We start from the raw sequence: 22,605 nt of genomic DNA, 5'->3' as shown, positions 1-22,605 counted from the left end.
AGGCCAACCAAAAAGAACTAAGTTCTACTGCTGTTCACATGGAACCCTTCTCCACTCCCGCCAGCCTCAGTATTGTGGCATTGATGTGCTTGGACAGAAATCTCTCCAAAAAGAGGTGGAGAATATAGACACGGTCATGACTGGAAGATAGAGGACAACCTGGAGGGTGATGTTGCAAAGGGAGCTTGAAGTAGTGATGGCCAAATGAAGCTTCATGAACCACTGTCTTTATCTTTTGAAGCCATTAGATGGCTGATGGCTAATGTTGCTGCTGTTTGCAAAAAGACCATGTTCCAATGTATTTTTGCACTTTTTCATTAAATGTTATTTAGATAAGTATTTAAACTGTTAATCTTACTGTGTTAAAATAAATCTTTGGACTTTATGTATTTTTATTGACAAGTATTTAAACTGTTAAACTTACAAAGTTAACATTCAATTCCTTTTTAGGTATTTGAAGTGTTAAACTGTGTTACAATGAATTTTTGTACTTCATAATTGAACATAGTGTTTTAATAAGTATTTAAATTGTTAAACTTACTTTGTTACAATATCTTTTTACACTTTTTCATTGAATGTTATATTAGGTATTTGAGTTTTGCACGCCTTAATTGAATGTTGTATTGATAAGTATTTGAACTGTTAAGGATTGGGAATTGATTTTCAGAAGTTGTTCAATTAAAAAATAAATGTTTACAAAATGGTATCATTGTTGTTGAAGCATTTTAATAAGCACGTGTCATTATTACATGGCTTAATTAAGGTATAGATTAGGCTGACATCTGGTACCATTGCTGAAACTGTTCTGGGCCAGCATTGGGCCACATACGACAAAGAACGAAGGCTCAGACCAGCACTGTGTCTGCAGCTGGTCCAATGCTGGCCCGTGTGTGGGCCACCTCTGGCAAACCAGATCTGTGCTATGTGGGTAATGTGCTACGCCATCGGAAGGAGTAGGCCCAAGCCCCGCCTCAGACAGATCTGGTGGCCCGGACCGGTCTGGTACCTACTACGGACCAAGATGACGGCGCCATTGCTCGCCAGCGCCAATAGGGAACATTGGTCAATGTGGCGTCTGTCCTTTATAATGTCTGATGTCCATGCCCCACAAACACTGAAGTGACCGACCACACAAACAACAAAACCGCATTTGACAAATTGACTTCTGTGTTTTTTTTCCATCCCTGTCAAAGTGAATGAAGCTGAAACCCTTCAAATCAAAGTGTGAAACATCAGACAGCCATGTCTCTGTGAAACAAAAAGGACTGGTTTGGTGATAGTCCAGATTGTACCGGATCAGGGTGGAAAGTTCCTCCTTTGATTCCGTAGCGATCCCACATTTGACACGGTTATGGCAGGTAAAGGCAGCCGGCTTCCTCTCCTCCGCAATGTTTCTCATCTCTCCTCTCGACCCTCTTTTCCTTCGTATTCGCTTCTTCCTGTGTACACGAAGTAGCTCTGGAGGCATGTCGTCAGTGTGTAGGGAAACCCCCGCCGGTTCTGACAGAGTGGCTCACCTCCAACAGGTAGTCCCGTGAAAAGGTGAGTCTACCTGGGTCAGTGGTGAACTTCTTCATGACAACAAACCACTGCTAAAAAAAGCTCTTTGCCGTTCTTCTCAGGGCCAGTACTCCATTTTCTCTCAAAGGCTCAGATTCAGAGGTCTTCATCATCATTTTCAGTGACTTCAAATATATTTTGCATAAAAATGTTGACAAACAGGAAGGACAAGCAAGAGCAACTTATTTCACACCGCAAAACCATATTTCTTACTAAAACGAGTTCTCTTCTGTCTCCGTTAAGTGACATCTGACACATCCATGACATGATGAGTGGGTATACAAAATGAGGCTTTATTCGGGGCAACAACACCAATAGCTCATAACACATTGAAAACATTACATCATACACAGAGGACCTCCCAATATGGGAGAGGAAAGAGTTCAAGATAAACAGGGTCAGGGTTTTTACCTGCAGACAGTACAGTACAACATTCAACAAACCATGGGAAAACACTGTTCCATAAATTACAACTGGTGTATTGCTCACACAAAGTTTCCAGAAATATTCAACACGGGGATTGCAAACATGAAGAAATGCTGTAGCTTTATTGCCTTCAGTTGGAGGCAGGTTTTAACACTGTTGGTAGAAAATCCCCACAAAGACGAGCCTCTGAGAAAGCTCAGATTCTACGACGCATTGTTCACAGATAGCAGTGCATAAAGAACTGCCAGACCCCCGTCCTCTTTTCTGCTTTGCCGTTTTAGTGCAGCACCAGATATTGTGTCTTCCAGTGATACAGCACCTATAATTGTGCCTTTATACATGGGCTGCCAGCTCGTCGTAGAAAGTTTCCAATGTTTGTCTGGGAGAAGAGACGGCGCTTCCAGTTCTTGGGAACAGTCGCGGAGGGATCCTCCTGGATTCAAGCTTCAGAGGAAGCCTGGGGTTTAAGCTGGGCCTTCTCCATGGTGGTGCCATATGGATCTGGTCTTTTAAAGAAGCCCATCTGGAGCGGAAAGTGGTAAGATCAGTTGTCAAGTCCAAAACCAGAACTAAAGCTCAAACCATACACTTCAGAATTGCAGATTTTGACTTAAGGCTACAAAAATGAGAAAATAGTGCCCAAACTTGATTGCTGTGGAAGCTGATATGTGAACACGACTCTCTGTGGCCCTGTTTATACGACAGCGTTTCCATTGAAAATTTATTGTTTTTGCATTTTCTTTTCCGAAAAGTTTCGTGTTCACACCACAACATTTTGAAAACATTGTCTGTTTTCGTTGAACTGCCGGAAATGCTGAAAACGATGTAGTTTTCATGTTGGGCCACTAGTAGATGCTGTTGTTTGTTTTCGTAATGAAACCACACACACATGCGTTCAGACAACACCAACATTCACAGCATTTCAGAAAAGCAGCATTTCCCCATGTGTACACCAAGACGTAGTCAGAGAGTATTCAAAAATGTTCATTTTCAGTCATTTCGAGCACTATTATTGTGTAAACAGACTTCCAAAACGCAACATAAGTTTTGCGTTTTCACACAAATATTATCGTGTAAAAGTACTTGACCAAGAGAGAAAATTGCACATCATTCTTCAGAGGCATAATATTTGTGGAAGGTTCAGCCAATATCTGTATATTTCCAAGAGAGCGGGTCCAGAGCCCCTGCTTACATAACAAACACAAACAGCACCCACTAGTGGCCCAGCATTCTAACTACATCGTTTCTGCCGTTTCTTTGCCGTTTCCTTGCCGTTTTCAACATGTTGCCATAAAAACACAAAAATCACAAAGATGAGAATTGATGGTTTCGTCCCATCATCACACACAGACTGAACTGATGGCTTTCTACTCTCTTTTCACGCTGTTGATTTGTTCTCTGTGCTATAACAGTGTAATTAGCTGCCATCCATTAGCTTGTCATTTACCTTGTACAGTAGATATACGAGCAAGGCCAGTAACAGCAGGCCGGCTAACACAGCCAGGATGATGATCCACACGGGAACAGACAAATGACTGTCAGGTTTGGTCCACATCACAGCCGTCTCCACCTGCACAACAGGAAACAGCAGAGCCTCTCCAGTTATGTTCACTGGCGAACTGTTAGTCTACAAGCATGTTGAAATTATAAATGTACCTTTTTGGATCCCGATGGCTTGAATTTGGGAGGAATAGAATATGGCATCTTCTCCACTTTATACTGAGCAACGCACTCGAGGGTGTACTGCTTGTTAGCCCGCTGTGGATCAACAAAGAAGGAACATTTAATATAAGTATTAGAAATGGACCAAACATCCATTAGAGAGCAGGAGAGTACTTGATTGTGAGTGCGACATGCAGTCTGACCTCCATGAAGGTTTCAGCCCAGAGTCGAGATCGCACAGTGAGGATGACCCTGCCTCCTTTCTCCAGCAGCCCCACGTCGCACTGCAGCTGCCAGCACTCCACTGCACCACTGCAGGTCTGTGGAAGGACACCGTGTTGGAAACGACTTCACACACCGTCTCGATGTTAAATGACAATGGACCCCAAACATTTAGCGTCATTCATTCATTTTGATTCATTGAAGGCTTTCACTGCGACATGTTAGGTGAGGTTGTTTTTTTCTTGTAAATAAATCACTGTGGCTTTTATAGAGGAAATGTTGAAGACCAGGGGCCTGTACCATGACACTGATTGCAGCTCCTGGCTCTGATCCCTCTGACTCTGCTCCTCATAGTTACATTCGACGAGTTTGAACCAGTGACATTGCAACTTTTAGAGGATGTGGTTGCACATATGAAGCCCTCAGGTTCCCGCCAGGAAGAAATCTTTCACAGCATAGGGCAGCTCATCCTCACGATTATTAACTGCAGCCTTTCACCTGGTGTTCCTGTGCTTTTTAAACATGCAGTGGTGCAGCCCCTTCATAAGAAACCAGGCCTTGACCAGGCTGTCTTGGCTAATTTTAGGCCCATTTAAAAGCTGCTTTTTATCTCAAAGATTTTAGAAAAGAGGCCTTGATGACATTAAAGCCTGGATGACTTTTAACTTTCTATGTTTCAATGAAAACAAAACTGAGGTGATGGTGTTCGGGCGCAGTGGCTCCTGTGAACCCCCTCTTTTCGAGCAGGGTCCCCTGGCTCCACATGTGAAGCCAGTGGATTTAAACCCAGGTTTTAGAATGGACAGTGATTTTAAATTGGACTCTCAGAATAGGGCAGTGGTTCAGTCCAGCTTCTTCCACCTCAGAAGGCTTACAAAGCTGAAGACCATTCTGGCAAGGCAGCACTTTGAAACAGTAATCCGTGCTTTTATTACATCCCGGCTGGATTACTGTAACGCTCTTTATGTTGGAGTCAGCCAGTCCTCCCTCACACGTCTCCAGTTAGTCCAGAACGCTGCAGGCCACCTTCTAACTGGAGCAGGTAAGAGGGAGCACATAACGCCCATTCTGGTTTCTCTCCACTGGCTGCCTGTGCATTTTAGAATTCGTTTTAAGATTCTTTTATTTGTTTTTAAATCTCTGAATGGTCTCGCCCCGCCCGACCTCTCTGAGCTGCTCAACCCCTACACCCCTGCTTAGTGCCTCCGGTCAGATGATCAGCTTCTTCTGGAGGTACCGAGGTCCAAACGAAAGCTCAGAGGGGACAGAGCTTTTTCTGTTGCAGCCCCTCTGTTGTGGAATGAGCTACCACTGCCCGTCAGACAGTACCCCTCACTGTTCACTTTTAAAATTAATCTTAAGACTCATTTTTATTCCTTGGCTTTTAACCATGTTTGAGACTCTGTGCCTGGTTTTATTGTTGCCAATCATATTGTTTGTTTTACTGTATTTCACTGTTTTTACTCTTCTATTGTAATTTGTTTACTTTGTCTTTTATGTGAAGCACTTTTGTTCAGCCACAGCTGTATTAAAGTGCTATATAAATAAATGTGACTTGACTTGACTCAGATTTTCTCTTATTGAGAAAACTTCAAGTATTAACCCTGGGTTTTCTGTACTATGATGTTTTCTGTACTACAACGCTTGTTCACTTCTTACAGGGATAAATCACTGCGGCAACTTGCTCTTAATGTCTAACCTGCTCCCAAGAAGGATACGTTCCAGATAAGATCACAGCGAGCGTAACAGCTCCACCTCCTGACCAATCAGATCTCTCTGAATATGACCTGCCCATTGTTGAATGATCGTGATTGGTGCGTGGGTTCAGAGCTGAGCGCAGGGGAGCAAAGAGAGCATTAATTTAAGCAGAAACATTCATTTATGGAGCGCAGAACTACTCATGCCATCACGGTGATTAATTAATATTCCAACACAAAACACACAGACACAGACACACACACACACACACACACACACACACACACAGAGGAAACTCCGCCTCAAAACAGCTGAATAGAAAAAATATAAACTAAGAGAAGAGCAGTGAGGAAATTCTGCCTGACACGTTTCTGCTGTAATAAAGTGAAATTGAGTGATCACAGTGCTGTCCGTTTATATTGCTGATGAATTAATATGGTATAATCTCACGAGGTCGGGAATGTTCTGGCTTTGGACGTGGCAGCAATGTTGCTTTGAGCCAGGTGGATGTGTTTTAGTTCTACATATTCTATAAAATTATAATTATAATTATAAGGAATTACTTTCTACATATTGTCAGAGAATAATTGCTCCTTCAGTAATATGTAGACTGCTCTGCAGGGTTCTTCCATGTGTATGATTGGTCAGACGCTGCAAACTCCGCCCCTTTCATGTGAACGCGCACTGATCCTGAGGGGAAGACACTGGGTTGAACTAGTGAGTTGATAACCTGCTTCATATTAACGCTTATCAGAATCGCACGTGTCTGGGTGAGCCAACCCAGGAAACAAAGAGAGATCCTGGATATAGTTATCATGGGTCATAGTATAGGCCCCAGGAGAGATTGTTTCACTCTTCTGCTGCAGATGGAAAAGTTTGTTGACGCTTGTGAGCCGGACTTCATGTTCTCTGTAACCTCTGTGTGACTCTCAGATCAGAGTCACTGATTGCAAACATCATTAATCTGACAATCCCAGCATGTAGCAGGAAATGATGAGCAGAGGACATTATGAGAATCTCTGTTTCCTCTCCTGAAAATATAACCTCATTAGGATATAATCGCTTCATAAGGAGGGCCGAGCTGCCTCCCACCACCGTGTGATGGAGCCGAAGACTCGACGCTAGTCTCTCTCTCTGTGTGTGTGTGTGTGTGTGTGTGTGTGTGTGTGTGTGTGTGTGTGTGTGTGTGTGTGTGTGTGTGTGTGTGTGTGTGTGTGTGTGTGTGTGTGTGTGTGTGTGTGTGTGTGTGTGTGTGTGTGTGTGTGTGTCTCACCAGGTTTCCGTGTTCTGCCAGCGGGTCTCTGGACGCCTCCCTCCTCTGGATGTGGTGCTCGCTGTTGGAGGTCAGTGAGGCCGGAGGTGCTGCTGGAGGCTGAAGCTGCGTACAGAAACACAATCAGATGTTCAGAAACAGACGTAGGTGTGGGGAGGGGGGAACGGCCTCAGCAGTGAGGGTCCTCACCTTGAGTTTGAGTGCGTTGAAGGTCGTTCTGGAAGAACAGATGAGCGGCCCCTCGAGGGCCGCCTCCACTGGGTAGAGCAGCTGGTAGCCGTGAGCCTTCAGAGGACATCTCAGCTCCAGCGTGGAGACGCTCACCACGCTGGGACCATTATTCACCAGCTGGAGGTGCAGCAAGAGGCACAGAGAGATCATTCAACTTAATCAGAGATACTGGGATTGGTGTCAGTGCGTCCCTAATTTTAATAGTTTCTTTCAACATCATTTCATTGTTCTAATCATGTATAAACAAAATATAACAATCCTGCAGGTGTCAAATAACTGAAAGTGACACAGTGTATGTTTACTGGCACGTCCCACGCCGGGCGCCACCTTCCCGTGGGCTCACCACCTGCAGGAAGGTTCTTAATCGGTGCAATGTGATCTGAGTGACAGTGCTCAGACTGTCACCCGTGGAAACGGATAAGCGGGAGAAGATGGATGGATTATTTTTATTATTTAAAGGAAATCTAACATATTTCACACAATGTATTACATTTTCCATTACAAGGGTCAAGAGGTGATTACAGTCACAAGCTGGTTTAAAATCAAATGCAGAAAATGTATTAATATCACTGTCACCACAACAGAGTATAACTCATTATAACCTCAAAAGTTCAAACCTGATTTTAAGTTGCAACAGCAGCAAAAAAAGTAAAAAACAAAAAAACAACTATCCAGTTGTACACCTTCTCTTAAGGTGTGGATCCAGTTTCGGAAGGCCTTCGGTCACAAGGACAGTTCACTTCTATGCCCAGTTGCTCCTAACCACCTGTTTGCTCCTTCACTAACTGATTCAACCTTTCAGACCTGGCATGAGAAAGGCATCAAATGTCTCAGAGACCTGTTCAAAGATGGCTGCTTCGACTCTTTTAATAAACTGTCTGAGCAACATGGCCTGCCTCAATCACACTTCTTCAGATACCTTCAGATCAGGCAATATATACGCTCAATCTTATCGTTGTCCTCTAGAACCTGCCACCAACCCAATCGACACTTTTCTCACACTTAACCCTTTTTCAAGAGGCACCTTGTCCACAATATTCAGTAGCATTTCAAAGTTGAAATATACGCCTCTGGACAGAATTAAGACATCATGGCAGGGGGACCTGGGACTGATACCTGATGAATTCTGGGAAAGTGTTGATAAATAAATCAATCGTCAGTGTGCAAGGCCTTCTTCAATTCAAGCTGGTCCACAGGGCTCACATGTCAAAGACTAAATTATCTCAATTCTACCAAAATATTACTCCCATCTGTGACAAAGCGATGATGCTCCACTGATCTATATGTACTGGCTATGCCCCCAGCTTCAAAGATTCTGGACAGACGTCTTCCAAATTTTTTTAAAGAAGACCTTGGATCCTAATGCTGTCGTGGCCCTGACTGGTGTTCCTGGTGGAGACGGCCCACATCTGACATCTGCTGAGCGTCGTATGGTTACCTTTGCTTTGCCGTTAGCAAGACGTGCAGTCTTGCTGAAATGAAAGGGTGCTGCCTCGCCAAGACTTAAACAATGGCTTCAAGATGTAATGGCATGTCTCAGTTTGGACATTTTCAGGAATAACAAGCCAAACAAACAAATACAATACAGACGAGTAAGGACAGAGGAAGCCATCAGTGCACTGAAGAACGAGCTACTGCTACAGAACTGGGGTATGATATACCAACAGAAAGACGCTGACAGTGCATATGAAACATTCTTGGAAACTTTTAGGTCACTCTACGATAAACATTGTCCAATCAAAGAATATAACAGAAATTCTAAATACAGTAACTGTCCATAGATCACAAAGGGACTACGAAATGCCTGCAAAAAGAATAAATACACGTTACAGGGATTTCATAAGACAAAGAACTAAAGAGGCAGAAAATAAATATAAAAAATAAAAAAACAACTTAACTCATATTATAAGGAAAAGTAAAAAAGAATATTGTAGAAAAACACTTGAATTTTGCAAAAACTATATTAAAGGAATATGGAATATACAGAACAGTCTTATAAGAAATAGCACTAGTCTAACAACGCATCCTAGGTATTTCATTGATAAAGATAAAGAACTTGATAATATGCAGGACAAAGTAGACAAATTGAATAATTTCTTTGTAAATGTTTGACCTGACTTAGCAGCAAGGATCTCAAACCCAGGAGCAACTGGAGAAAAACCTGAAAGGCTGATAGAGGGAAATTCGAGCTCAATGTTTCTTAAACCAGTGGAGGAGAAAGAAATACTGGATATTGTTAAAGAACGTAAAAACAAAAAGTCTACTGATGTGAATGACATTGATATGATATTAGTAAAAAAAGTCATTGAGGGAATTTCAAAACCTTTAACATACATCTGTAACTTATCATTCCAAAAGGGTTTATTTCCAAACAAAATGAAAATAGCAAAGGTAATACCTCGAGACAAAACTGGGAACTAAGACCACTTCACAAACTACAGGCTTGTCTAACTAGTTCCGCAATTCTCCAAAATATTAGAAAAACTAATAACTAATCATAAATAGGTAGTATCATATTTGTATATACTTTGAATGTATCTTACATGTATAAACACAAATTGAATATTCTACAAATAATTAGGAAGCTGGAAATGATCAAATTAACAAACAATAATTTATGGAAAATGGGTGGGATTAAATAAGTGTTTGTTCACTTCTTCTCACTCCTTTTCAAATATTTAGATGTAGTCTAGAAGTGTGGAATAATTCTTTTGCCTTGTGAAATTGTTTTAGATGTATGTATATGAGTCTATAAATAAATGATAAATGGATTCACTTATATATCGCCTTTTCACTGACAACAGCCCCAAAGTGCTTTACATAGCTCATCACTTTCACCCATTCACACACACATTCACACACCATTATGAGTATGTATGTATGTATGTATGTATGTATGTATGTATGTATGTATGTATGTATGTATGTATGTATGTATGTATGTATGTATGTATGTATGTATGTATGTATGTATGTACACATATATATATTTAATATCCATACTTATTTACTTGATACTTGTGTTTACATATTCGAAATAAATATCTCAATCAATCAATCAAAGCTCCGTGCATCAGTCCACGGCTCATCAGACAAATTCTATAGAACCTGGGAGACTTTCTCATCTTACTTCCATGACACTCAAACATCTGCTCAAAATATGTCCTGACTTGACCCTTGACCCACAATACACCGCTGGGCTCTGTGGGACTTGCCTTGTCTCACTGCTTGCATAAATATGGTGTCTTAGTTTAGTTTAGTTTAGTTTAGTTTAGTTCTGAAAAGTTGGGATGGGAGGACGGGAGGGCAAGTGCGTTTTCATTAACCAGGTTACAGTTCTTTCTGCTACTGTTTATTGTACACATTGCCACTTGTTCTCTGTTATTATGTACATGGAAATATATCTGCTCAACCCTGCTGTTTATTTTGTTATTGTATTTTGTTAATTTATTGTTCTTTTTTGTCAGCTTTAAAAACCAATAAAAAATATTTGAAATATAAAAAAACAAATAAAACCCAAACAAATTGTGGTGTTTTTATACAAACTGCTCATTTTGATGATTTAGTTGATCTTGTTGAATCAATCTATTTTATGTTTCTGATTGATCAAATTGATCAATCAATATTCATTGCCATTGTACATTACAGCCTAGATAATATTAAGAACACAGTCATCCTTATTTGGTTTGAGAAAATACATTAACCTTCACGTATCGTTTGAGTTTAAATTAGACTTTGGACGACACAAATTAACTGTAGAAGATAAAAGGAGCATAAATGAGCCATTAAGGCTCTGTCACTATTTACTTCTTTATTGTTATTTCCTTTTCTTTCCCTATTGTTCACAGTCATTATTCAATTTTATTGCTACAGTTTCTTAAAACAGACTGAAAATTCTACCTTTCAATTTGTCATGAAGTTTCAACGTCACGCAGCCTGATGTTACAGAGCAAAGACAGAAGAATACATATATAGTATACTGCACCAGGAAGAGAAAAGGCAAACTCCACATAGAGGATTCTCAGATTTCAATAGAATAGAATAGAATAGAATAGAAAAGAGTTACCTCGTAGACCTGCTGGAGCTCCGGCCCAACGTGCTGCTCCTCCACCAGACTCTGACGAGCAGTCCAGTTGGGAGGAGGGAAGACCACCTTGTCAGGTCGAGAAACACTGAGAGAAACACATAAACACACGGTCACTTCAACACTGTACGACTGTATAACGTGTAGCACTCAATGGTGGAGTGAAGAGTGAGGCCTCACCCCTGCAGGATGACTTCAGCCATGGCTGCCACCTCCAGCTCGTACAGCGCCACCTCACTCTCGGAGTTGTTTACATTTTTACTGTAATGAACACAAAAACACTAGATGCCTTTATCACATTACAAAGCTGTCTCACACTATGGAAGGCCCTGTTTACATGACAATGTTTTGGAGTGAATACTGGAAACTTTCGTAGCGTTTGGGTGCCGGTTTTCACCACAACTGTGCTCAGAGCTACAGCAAATTTTTGAAAACAGTCCAGATTCTTCAATAGGACTACATTCTTGAAAAATTCACTTTCTAATAGTTTTCCAATGGTAATATGCGTCCACATACAAGTCTGTCATCTTTTCCTGGCTTGTTTCAAATTTTTATAAAGCGTGTGCTCCAACAAGCCAATCAGAAATCAAACCCTATATAGTGTCATCTGGAGTTTAGTCAATCCCAATCAAGGTAAGCCCTCCCTACCTTGTGATCAAAACCCGCTGATACTAAAGTTTTCGAAGAAAATCAAACTAAAACCTTTAAGAGACAATGGAAATGCTTGATAGCAGGTTGTCTAACTACCATGCTTGATAGCTACCATCATCTCCCTTTGTACAAAAGCTGAGTGAGTGCCAAATATCTTCAAATAATATGTAGTATTACTACTACTATTATTATTATTAGAATTAGTAATAGTAGTAGTATTTTACCAAACTTTAACCAATTTAAAAAGAAACAGGAAAACTTTGCAGTAACATTGAGCTGCAGTCTATTCCACCGTGGTTCCACCGCATGTCCACTGCGAGGTTCTCTGAAAAGAGACTTACCTTCGTATCTGAAGCTCAAACTGGACAGTGCTGTGGGTGTCGTTCAGTCTGGGTACGGTGAATCGAAGGCCTCCCCATAACTGATCAATTCACAAAGAGACAAGGGCAAAAAATTACTCCTGAGCGACAGAAATGGAAAAGAAAGTTCACATTTCAGCTCAACTGATCTGCAAGTAATATTGTGGCTTTTGGGCCAATTTCTGAAGACAGGAAAAAAAAGAGCTTGTGTACATTTGTATCGATGTTTTATCATGTGAAAATATCTTGTGAGTCAATTATGCCAGCAGACTTGAGTTAATTCTTCTGGGACACTGAACGTGAGGGAAGAGAGTCAAAACACCACACATGGGCGTTGTTGGTTCTTACACTGGTACCAGACTTCATGGGGTTTCCCAGATCGCACACCAGATAGCGGGTTTGGTTTTCTGCCTCGTAGCTGCACGTCAGCTGGCTCAGACTCTGGAACCAACACACAATATATATGTATATATAACAGGAAACATGACGCAAATGGAAAGACAGAAGTAGGCCACTTGACTGACTTTTTGAAGTATGTGAAAATGTCCTTTTAGGCCAAAATATATCATAAAATCAATTCTAAAGAGTAACATTTACCAAGATCAGACTTATTAACAACAGTTGAAAAATAAATGTCATTTGATGTGTTTCTTCCAGGAATTTAGGACAATAAAATCAGACATTATTATTATTAGTATTACGTTTGAATAATCTAAATAGCCTACTGTGATCTGTGAAAATGATCACAGTGCATGTGATCATTTTCCAATAGTATTTTTCCATATTTTGAAGCCAGTGAGAGAAACAACATTTTTACAATTTGACCAAAGCTATACCTATCTTCATGTAATTTGGGAGAAATGAGGACTCGACCACTCACTTTTCTGATAAAGGGTGAAGTACAGATACTTGTGTAAAAAAAGACTTTGGTAATAGCAAAAGTACCCTGCTTCTTTACTTAAGTAAAAGTAAGAAAGTACGGGTTCTGACATGTACTGAAGCATAAAACTGGAAAATAGATATGATTTTTTTTTTTAATGTGACTTGGAAGGACATCTGGATGTCCTTCCAAGTCACATTTTCCATCAGTAAATGGTGTTGGTGGAGTGGTGGTTTCGAACCGTCTTTTGGTGAGAACCAGACGTCATTTCTTTCCATTTCTTTCGATCTCCCCCTCATTGAAGACAGAGTACAGTTTTCCTCTACATCCACCCTGAGCGTGTTCTGCCTCCTCACCGCGTTATTTCGTGTGATCCCGCTGTAGTCGGCCTCGGGAGGTAGCATCACGTAGAGCTCGGCCTCATACGCTCCTCCCTCTCCTTCATTCCGGGCGTTGAAGGTGAGGCTCAAAGAGTTTTCATCGCCCAGGTAAACTTCCGTCCTGTCGCTGTTAGGAGAAAACAACAACGTTACGTTTCAACTGAAGGTTTCAGTCTCATATAGTCCCATCAACTAAGGCCCCGTTTTACACAACAACGTTTCAAGTGAAAGCGCATCAATTCAGAAAACGATGTGGTTTTCATGTTGGGCTATTAGTTGTCACTGTTTGTTGTTAGCTACAGGCTACAGTAATAAAGCCACACACATCTAAGCAGCGAACAATACGCTCTAAACATTAACAACGGGAGACAAAACACAATTTTTTGTCACTGGTATCGACCAGTGGAGATGAAACTGGGCTGTGTGCGGCCTTTGAACTGTGGTTGAAGGGTTGACGATGTATAATCTGCTTTTTTAGTTTCTGCTATGTGTGCTTCTTTCTCTTTACTATCCTGTTGCACCACTGCAAATTTCTCCACATGTGAGATAAATAAAGGATATCTTATCTTAAGACATGAAGTAGCTAAACAATTTTATCTTGAGTTTGACAAGCTGACTGGCCTCCAGTTCACCTGGTACCTATACTACGACCCGTGATAATCATAGCCAGGATATCTCTATTACCTAGATTAACTTACCCAGACACGCGTGATTCTGAAAAGCATTAACATGAAGCAGGTTATCAACTCGATAGTTCAACCCAGTGTTTTCCCTTCAGGATCAGTTTGCATTCACATGAAAGGAGTGGCGTTTCCAGCGTCTGACCAATCACACACACCGAGTAACCCTGCAGCGCAGCTTACTTTACCATACAGGAGTAGTTAGTCTCTGAGAATATGAAGAATTAAAACAGATCCACCAGGCTAAAAGTGACTTTGTACGATATTAATTCATTGAACAATATAAACGGACAGCACTGTGATCACTCAATTCTAATTTATAACAGCAGAAACATTTCAGGCAGTGCTTCCTCACTGCTCTTCTTTTAGTTTATATTTTCCATTCTGTTGGTTCGTGTGAGCGTGACATGTGTTGGAATATTAATTCTTTACCGTGACTGTACGAGTAGCTGTGCTCTCCATGAACTCATGTTTCTGCAGTTCTGTCAGGTGTGATCATGATTATTAGCCTCATTATTTTAGATGAAACCCTTGTGGAGCTAAACAGACTTGGGAACAAGTCAAGAATAGAAGAATGGGCAGGTCATTTTACAAAAGATCCAATTGGTCAGGAGGCGGAGCTTATATGCTCATTTGTCTCTTACCCAGAACATAACCAGCTTTGGAGCAGGTTAGAGGTTCAGAGTAAGTTACGACAGTGATTTACCCCGGTGAGGCTAATGCTAATTTGTAGGTTTTCATGGTAGTATCACCGATATCTCAGCTCAGGTCTCAGTGTTGTGTTTTGCCCGCTACTCTTCAGAAGTTTGTTTAGAAAAATAAATGTTATGTGTGAGATTTTTACACTTTTCTTTGGGTTTGGAGGCTGGATTGGAGCCTCTTGGGGGCCGGTTCTGGCCCACAGGATTTATGTTTGACACCCTTGATATACAGCAAACCTTTATCAGTGTGAGCCAGATTTGATTATTTGAATTTGAACAGGGCGTAATTACATAAAACAACCAAAAAAACCAAAAACGGTTGACTTTGTATCTTAGCTCTTGAATTCTCTATACCAGAGTTACAGGCTAACTGACGGCGAGCAGACCGTCTCCTTCTTGGAGCAAAAGTGGTTTTGCTTTGTTATTAAAACAGATTTTAATACACTTAAGTGCTGATGCCGATGATTTGCTCGTGTACATTTCTAATCTAGCTGTTTCTGTTCCTGCTGCCCTTACTACTCTCACTTCATTTGGTGAAATATCAGGTTATAAATTAAACTTGAAAAAAAAGTGAAATAATCCCCATAAATGCTGCTGCAACAAGCTTTCCACTGCATAATTTCCTCTTTAAACTTGCCCAATCTATTTTTACATATCTGGGAAGTCCACGTCACACGTAACTAAGCAGATTTATATAAAGGCAATTTTGAGTCACTTTTGACTCGTGTCCGTGAGAACTTTGAACGATGGTCTATGCTCAAGGTGGTTTTAGACAGCGAGTCGTCCAGCCGTCATTTGGACGGTCCATTTTCGGGAAAGACGGGACAAAAAAATAGCGGACAAGTTGCTCAAACCTCTAAAATATGTGTATAATGGCCATCACTACTTGTCACCGTCTAATTTTGCCTGAATTCGTCTTTTTTCGCCAAAATCATTGGCTCAAGTTAACGAGTCACAACTGACTTCCGGTTTGCATTACGCCCAGTAACGAGCAATGTGATTGGTCAATTGATACAATGTGGTATATACGTTTTGATAGGCGGCCTATGATTGGTTTGTAATTCTCTGACTTATTCTGATACGCTCCAAAGCTGAGGCAGCGGGGAGGAATTTGGACAAAAATATTTTTTCAAAATGCTGAGGAACCCACACAGGTGGGACTGATTTTATGGATGTATGATAGATCTGATTTTTCATTTCCACTGCACATGATTCATGCTTTTCATTGAAAAATAAAATATCTTTTGCTGTGAAAATGTTGATTTTGAAATAAGTATTGACAATCATGCTTGCTCCATCCCAATTTATGTGTGACTGTGACATACTAAGGTCTTGGGACCGAGCTATAGGAGGCTTGCAGAGAACAAATAAGCATCTAATATTCAATTAAAAACTAATAAGAGGATAATAGAAGTTCAGAGTTCAGAGTCTACAGGTTCTCAGTTTAGGGGTGCAGATAGAAGCAATATGTCAACTGCAGGGGGCATAAACAAGTACATGTAGTAAAGTTTGGAGTGAGTTGAGTCAGTTACAGGTACAGGTACAATTACAGGTACAGTTACAGTTACGCAGGTACAGGCACAAGTGAAAACCAGCACCAATGAAAACAAGCTATTACCTTAAAAGAAAAAAGACAACTTTTTAACAAAGCAAGAAAGTGTATTGGATTGTATTGGCCAATATGTCAAGGAGAAAAGGAAATTTATTACGGTAAAGAAGCTAAATCTACATGTCACAATGTGGTATTTAGTAGTCCAGAATGCATTAGAATGGTCTATTTCCATCTAATCTTTTTTCAAAGACACACATTTCGTTCAAGCTCTCTGTGTTGTCTGGTCCACTTGGAGTCACTTTCTGCAGAGCATGCGCAAAACTCACAACGTAAACCGTAAGGAGAAGCAGCGGCTGCAGGTCCGTCCACACAATGCATCTGTTTCTCTCAGTCCCCCTCAGTCATTACTCCTGCTGCATATCTGCTCTTCGCCTCCTGGACTTGGGAAACGACCCAAATCCGCTCACTGCGATTTGTCTCAGGAAACAGACCCTCGCCGTGAACCCCCCCCCCTTGTCGTAATAAATCCTCTCAACACCCTGCGAGAGCGACCCTCCCCCCAATGCTAGTAAATTCATGTTTCTATCGAGAGGAAGAGGGGTGGGGGGGTGGAGGGTCCTGGCTGGGATCAGGCTTCTTCTTTCATTTCTCTTCCTCCGCCCCTCCCTCCACATCTTACCAGGGTCTGGACGCAGTGACCTCTCGCTAGGTAAGACAACAACCAGATGACTTTAATTAAGCGAGCACAGAGGAAGCAGCGCAGATCCCCAAAACACAGAAACTGCCACAGATACCATGCACGCACCCGCATCGAGATGTGAAAACACTGAGAATTACAACAGAAGGTCCTGAAGTTCAGAAAAGCAAACACGAAGCCAGAGGGTCGGAGTGAAACTCCAGCGACAGATGTCCGGCAGGAGAAAAACCCTGCTTCTTACTGAGTGTCGGCGAAGAGAAATTCTTGCTGGGAGAATCTGCTGAATCACTGCAGTTTGATCCCAGGGCAGCAGCAAACGCAGCTCTTTGGGTTTTCATGGGAAAACCTACAGAGCTGATTGTATTTCTGCAGCTAAGAGAAATCACATGGCGGGACCGTAATGCAAAACACTACTCATAACAGTCGGCCGGCCGCGAGGAGAAACTGTGTGTGTGTGTGTGTGTGTGTGTGTGTGTGTGTGTGTGTGTGTGTGTGTGTGTGTGTGTGTGTGTGTGTGTGTGTGTGTGTGTGTGTGTGTGTGTGTGTGTGTGTGTGTGTGTGTGTGTGTGATGGCTTTGTGAATGGACTGCCAAAAGTCTGGCTGCTCTCCATTCACCAACAAACAAAGATTAATTAACAAAAATGTGTGGTCTCTTTAAGAGCTGGTGATCATTCACTCAGCTCTTGCTCATGCATGCTTTTGGCTGTAAATGTTTTATCATCGTCTGCTGACAAAAATATTCACTCTCATGTGTCCCTCAAGATTTAGTCGATCTCACTCCTGAAATAGAAAAACTTTTCTCTATGTGTCCATCATTGGTTGAAGATTTGTCGGTTTGTAACAGGTCTGTGGATTTCAATCAATGTTCTTATATCGGTGAAGGAAGTTGACATATGTTGCTGAACAATAATAGGCTGACCTATATTTAAAATATTTTGACCTTCGGGGATAAAATGTATCTTCTATCCTGTGCATGGTGATTAAAGCCCAATTTAACTGACAATCACAAGTGAAAACTTGAGTTTTAGGGGGTGTTTGCACAATGGTGCTCAGAGCCACTGAAAACTGAACTTTTTGAAAACAACTCCCAAGGTGGAACTTTTAGACAATGATCCGACTCCATTGTTGTGGAAATGGGGGAAAACGCAACTTTCTGAAAACACTTTGGCTCAGTGAAGACAGAGGAAACGCTGTTACTGCACGTGCACAAAACAGCCGTAGTAAATAGTTTTTCTGCACATTTTCAGTCGATGGACAATGACACAATGTTTGCCTCCAGAGCGTCATGTTCTCTCTGTTACCCTCTGGAAGGAGGTTCTGCAGCTCCAGAGCCACAAAAACCAGGATCTGCAACAGTTTCATCCCTCCAGCCATCAGACTCTTAAACTCACAATAAGCCTTGCCAGGACACACATGGTTCACAATGAAATATAACTGCTGCTACAGTTTAATATTTCCTATTTTCTATTAACTTTTGGGTTTTTTTTTATTGTTGTTTTGTACCAGTCCGATGCAGAGTTTTGTGCAATGAAATGTCATTGAATTGTGCACCAGCTTGGTAGTGTTATGATTGACCGCCACTGTAATAACCATCCGACTTGGTCGTCCATACGAATGTCTGTGTACTCTCATTGTTAATGTTAAAAGCGTATTTTTCTGTGTGCATGTGTGTGTGGTTTCATCACAAAAACAAACACGAGTACAAACTTCTGGCCCAACAGGAAAACTACATCATTTTCAGTGTTTCTGTTGTTTCCATATAAACGTACATCATTTTCAAAATGTTGCTATGTAAAAGCAAAACTTTACCGAAATTATATTAAAATGCAAAAATAATGTGTTTTCACTAGAAACTTTTTCATGTAAACAGGGTCTTAGTTTCGTGTGGTGTCACTCATGTTATTCTGAGTTGATCATTTGCAAAACGCATACAAACCTAAAGCGTGATTTATTTGCGTACCCCTGCAGTTCAGCAGTCTCAAACAGGATTTTAGTGAATCAGGTCATAAGTGTGCCCCATTGGTACTAACCAAAAACATAAAAGGGAAACTTCTGTTGTGGCATCGGTCAGTGAGGAAAGCTGGGCCAGATTAGCACTGTGTGGCCGCAGGCTTTGCACAATGTTTGTTTGAGTCAGGTAAAGTAACAGAAAGGTGATTCCCTCTCACCCGTAAACAGCCAGCTTGAGGTCAGGGACGCAGATGTTGTCCTCTCCGCAATCAAGCTGAATCTGGGCCTGAAAGAGAGAGAGAGAGAGAACAAAGGGAAGGAGATGAACGAGGGGATAAGGGAGAAAGAGAGAGATAAGGATGGATATGGTTTGGTGAAAGAGTCCAAAGATATGAGGATGGCCTTGAGAAGAAGTGGATATTTACAGAAGCCTGGACACTGGAATGAGGGTTTAATGAAAGGATAAAAGAAGATTGAGACAATATCCATACATGCGCTAAAAGTGGAACAATATTTGCAACAAGCTGTTTCTGGGATGTCGTTGAAAGCTCTGAAAGTATTTCATGTGTGCAGGATGAAAGCACTGCGAGCCTCACATGTGGGATGAGGAGGACAAATTCCATCTAAACAAGTGTTACATGACATTATTATCATCAAAAAAAGCAAAAACCTCCCGTTTAAAAGACAGCAGGGATTAATCTGCTCCTCAGAGCTTTGAGATATACAACTTGGTAGAACCTTCAGGAGAACATAAATGTGACTTGGATCAGGGGTGAAGCCTTTCTCTGAGTTCTCGGTGCAGCTCTGTGCTGTCATTGTTGCTCCAGCTTCATCTCGCCCACATGTGGGAAACATTAAATTCCAGAAGAATGCTTCGCAGAGAACATAACCAGCCTGGAAATGGTTAACAGAGTCTGGCTGCAGAATCCTCCCTGCTTCTCTGTTTACTCAGGACTGAAGGAGCTGTCGGAAGAAAACCGCGCGCGCTAACAGACGTGCTAACATCGAGTCCAAGTTTCTCTCCCCCGCCTCACAAACGCACGTTCATCCTCTGTTTTCATTCATCCTGTTTTCATGCTTCATCTACAAATATCTCCAACCCCTGAAGTAGTTTGAAAGAAACCTCAATTTCGCCAACCTGTTGGTCAAGTTCTCCTGTTTGATCCGGACCGCAGTTCTCTTCAAGGAAAGGTGATGTGAACACCCCCACAAACTCTGAACCGGATCTAACAAGCAATCTCTGGTCCTCTTCAAAAGCTAGGTCTCGGTTCATTTACAAACAATCTTTCTAGTGGGCGGGGTGAGAGGACGGGGGTGAGAGGACGTGGCGTAGTGCCCAATGCATTCTGGGTAGTAAACAAACAAAGTTCACCACGTGAATCAGAAAATGCAGATGCAGATAGAAAAAAATTGGAAAATATCTTGTGGGCAGACGTGGAGTAGTGAGAAGTAGAGAGTTAGAAGTAGTGAAAAAGGCATTCATTGATGTCTGGCATGAAGACTATATATTGCAGTTGTTTGTGGCAACCCATTAGCCAAAAGCTAATTAGCCCCGGCAGCAGCAGGACTTCCAGTTTTGGTCTGGACCAATCAATGAGTCGTGTTTCTTTTTTACTTCCTCTCTGGTAAGTGTTTATTTCATGCGACAGCGCCCCCAAACCAGCAGATTGTAATTGCGTGACATTGTGCAGGCAGTTGGATCCAGTCTCAAAAGTGAATGTCGACACCACCTGAACCAAATAAAGGTGATAAAATTCTCGACTACCCTGCGTCCAAAGGGAACCGAGTCCTGGACTTTCTAAAGGTGAAAGGCCCCTGAGACCTTTGCAGGCCGGCAGTTAAAACAGCAGTTCTCAACATGTTTAATTCAGTTTTCAGGTTTAACCAACAGGACTGACTATAGAGGAAAATGTACAAAGGTTCAATCATAATTACTGGTTAAAGCGTGATAAGCAACCCACAGTGAGCATAGGTATCAACATTAGTAATATCAATTATGTCAAAAGTCCAAAGATTATGTTTTTGCCAGATCAGGACAGCACTCTATCCTTCCAATCTCACATCAATAATGTTACCCGATCTGCCTACTTCCATCTATGAAACATCAACCGTCTCCACCCCTCCCTGAGCTCCCACACTACCGTCATCTTAATCCACAGCCTCGTCACTTCCCACCTGGATTACTGTAACTCTCTCCTCTTTGGCCTCCCTCACAAGTCCTTCCATAAGCTTCAGTTGGTCTAGAATTCAGCTGCCCGCATCATCACTCGCACTCCCTGCATCCACAACATGTCTCTCGTCCTCCAACAGCTCCACTGGCTCCCCATTCAGTTCTGCATCCGATTCAAAATCCTCCTCCTCGCATTCAAGGCCATTCACAACCTCGCCCCCCCATATCTGTCCGCCCTCCTCCATGTTTCCGCTCCCTCCACTCCTCTTCCTTACCTCCTCAACTGAGAAACCTGGACTCATTCCTCCATTTCAAATCTCAACTCAAAACACATATTTTCAAAACTGCATATTCCCTCTGATGTCAATTGCCCTTTGTCTTGTGTTATTTTTACTGTTTTTAATGCTCTGTTGCAAGGGACCAATTGTGTCAGTGCCAAACCGGTCCTTGAGGAGTTATATCAGTTTCTCGATGGCTTTGACAGGTCTGCTGTGAAGGAGACTTCAGCTGAAACTGAAATCAACTGGCAGTGGAAAATCCGGCTGATACACCCCATCGAAATGGCTCTGCTGAAGCAGCTTATATTTCCAATGAGCACCCCATCAATGCCAGTGTGCAGAGCCCCAAAGATAGTGTGCAGTACATCACTCCCAATATGCTCCTGCTGGTACGGCCATCAATGAGTGGTGACTGGAAAACACTCAACTTCACAAGCTATCCCTATAAGACACTTGAGGAAATGCAGCACCAGGTTAACAAATTCTGGAGGTCCTCAAGCCAACTTGCTGGTCCTTATCTCTTTGTGAATGAATGTATTTTGGGTGTTTTAAGAATGGAAATGTACTTATTACCTGTTTTTGACTTAATTTCAACAATCATTTCTATCAGTCTAAAAATTAAGTATTTGATTCTTGGCTTACATTTGAGTTTCTATTTGTGTTTGTATTTAAAGGTCTTTCACTCATTTGGCTGGGACAACTTATGAAAGAAAACAAAACAAAGAAAGAAAGAGGTCAATGAGTGAATTCCAGTCTGTTTCTTCTGAAGCAAGCTACCCTTTCAAGTTGGGGAAAACTGCAGGATAAAACCTCCCAAAAGTGAGTAGCACTTGACAATATTAATGCATCCTATCATGGAGATAGGCATTGTGCTCCATGTCTCCAAATATTCCCTTATTTCTTTCACCAGGGGGTCATACCCACATAGCAAAACTGGTCTGGCCCAGCTCTGGCCCACATGATGCACTTATTCTTGGTCCACATACCGCAAAGAACGACGGCCCTTTGGTGGCCCAGATCCGGTTTGCCAGAGGTGGCCCACCAACGGGCCAGCATTGGACCAGCTGCAGACACACTGCTGGTCTGAGCCTTTGTTCTTTGCCGTATGTGGCCCGATGCTGGCCCAGAAAGGTTTCAGCAGTGATACCAG

The 22,605-nt window shown here is 41.8% G+C and overlaps 1 protein-coding gene across 1 annotated transcript in view; it reads right to left on the bottom strand.

Moving 5' to 3' along the window:
- Positions 1-707: 707 nt before the first annotated feature.
- The window catches only part of LOC308108549 (integrin alpha-5-like), a 103,451-nt gene continuing 81,553 nt past the window's right edge, over positions 708-22,605 (bottom strand). Inside the window, exons 19-30 of the mRNA XM_080461595.1 lie at positions 19,226-19,293; positions 13,403-13,553; positions 12,515-12,607; positions 12,149-12,228; positions 11,337-11,417; positions 11,139-11,244; positions 7,031-7,189; positions 6,842-6,946; positions 3,852-3,968; positions 3,643-3,744; positions 3,434-3,556; positions 708-2,509 (exon numbers count right to left, since the gene is read on the bottom strand). Coding sequence (XP_080317721.1) covers positions 2,426-2,509; positions 3,434-3,556; positions 3,643-3,744; positions 3,852-3,968; positions 6,842-6,946; positions 7,031-7,189; positions 11,139-11,244; positions 11,337-11,417; positions 12,149-12,228; positions 12,515-12,607; positions 13,403-13,553; positions 19,226-19,293 — 1,269 coding nt within the window. The 3' untranslated portion in view covers positions 708-2,425. The remainder of the gene's footprint in view (positions 2,510-3,433; positions 3,557-3,642; positions 3,745-3,851; positions 3,969-6,841; positions 6,947-7,030; positions 7,190-11,138; positions 11,245-11,336; positions 11,418-12,148; positions 12,229-12,514; positions 12,608-13,402; positions 13,554-19,225; positions 19,294-22,605) is intronic.

The sequence above is a fragment of the Lipophrys pholis genome (assembly GCF_963383615.2).
Source record: "Lipophrys pholis genome assembly, chromosome: 4".
NCBI lineage: Eukaryota > Metazoa > Chordata > Actinopteri > Blenniiformes > Blenniidae > Lipophrys > Lipophrys pholis.
Note: the sequence above shows the minus strand (reverse complement) of the source record. Positions and strands in the feature narration are given on the sequence as shown.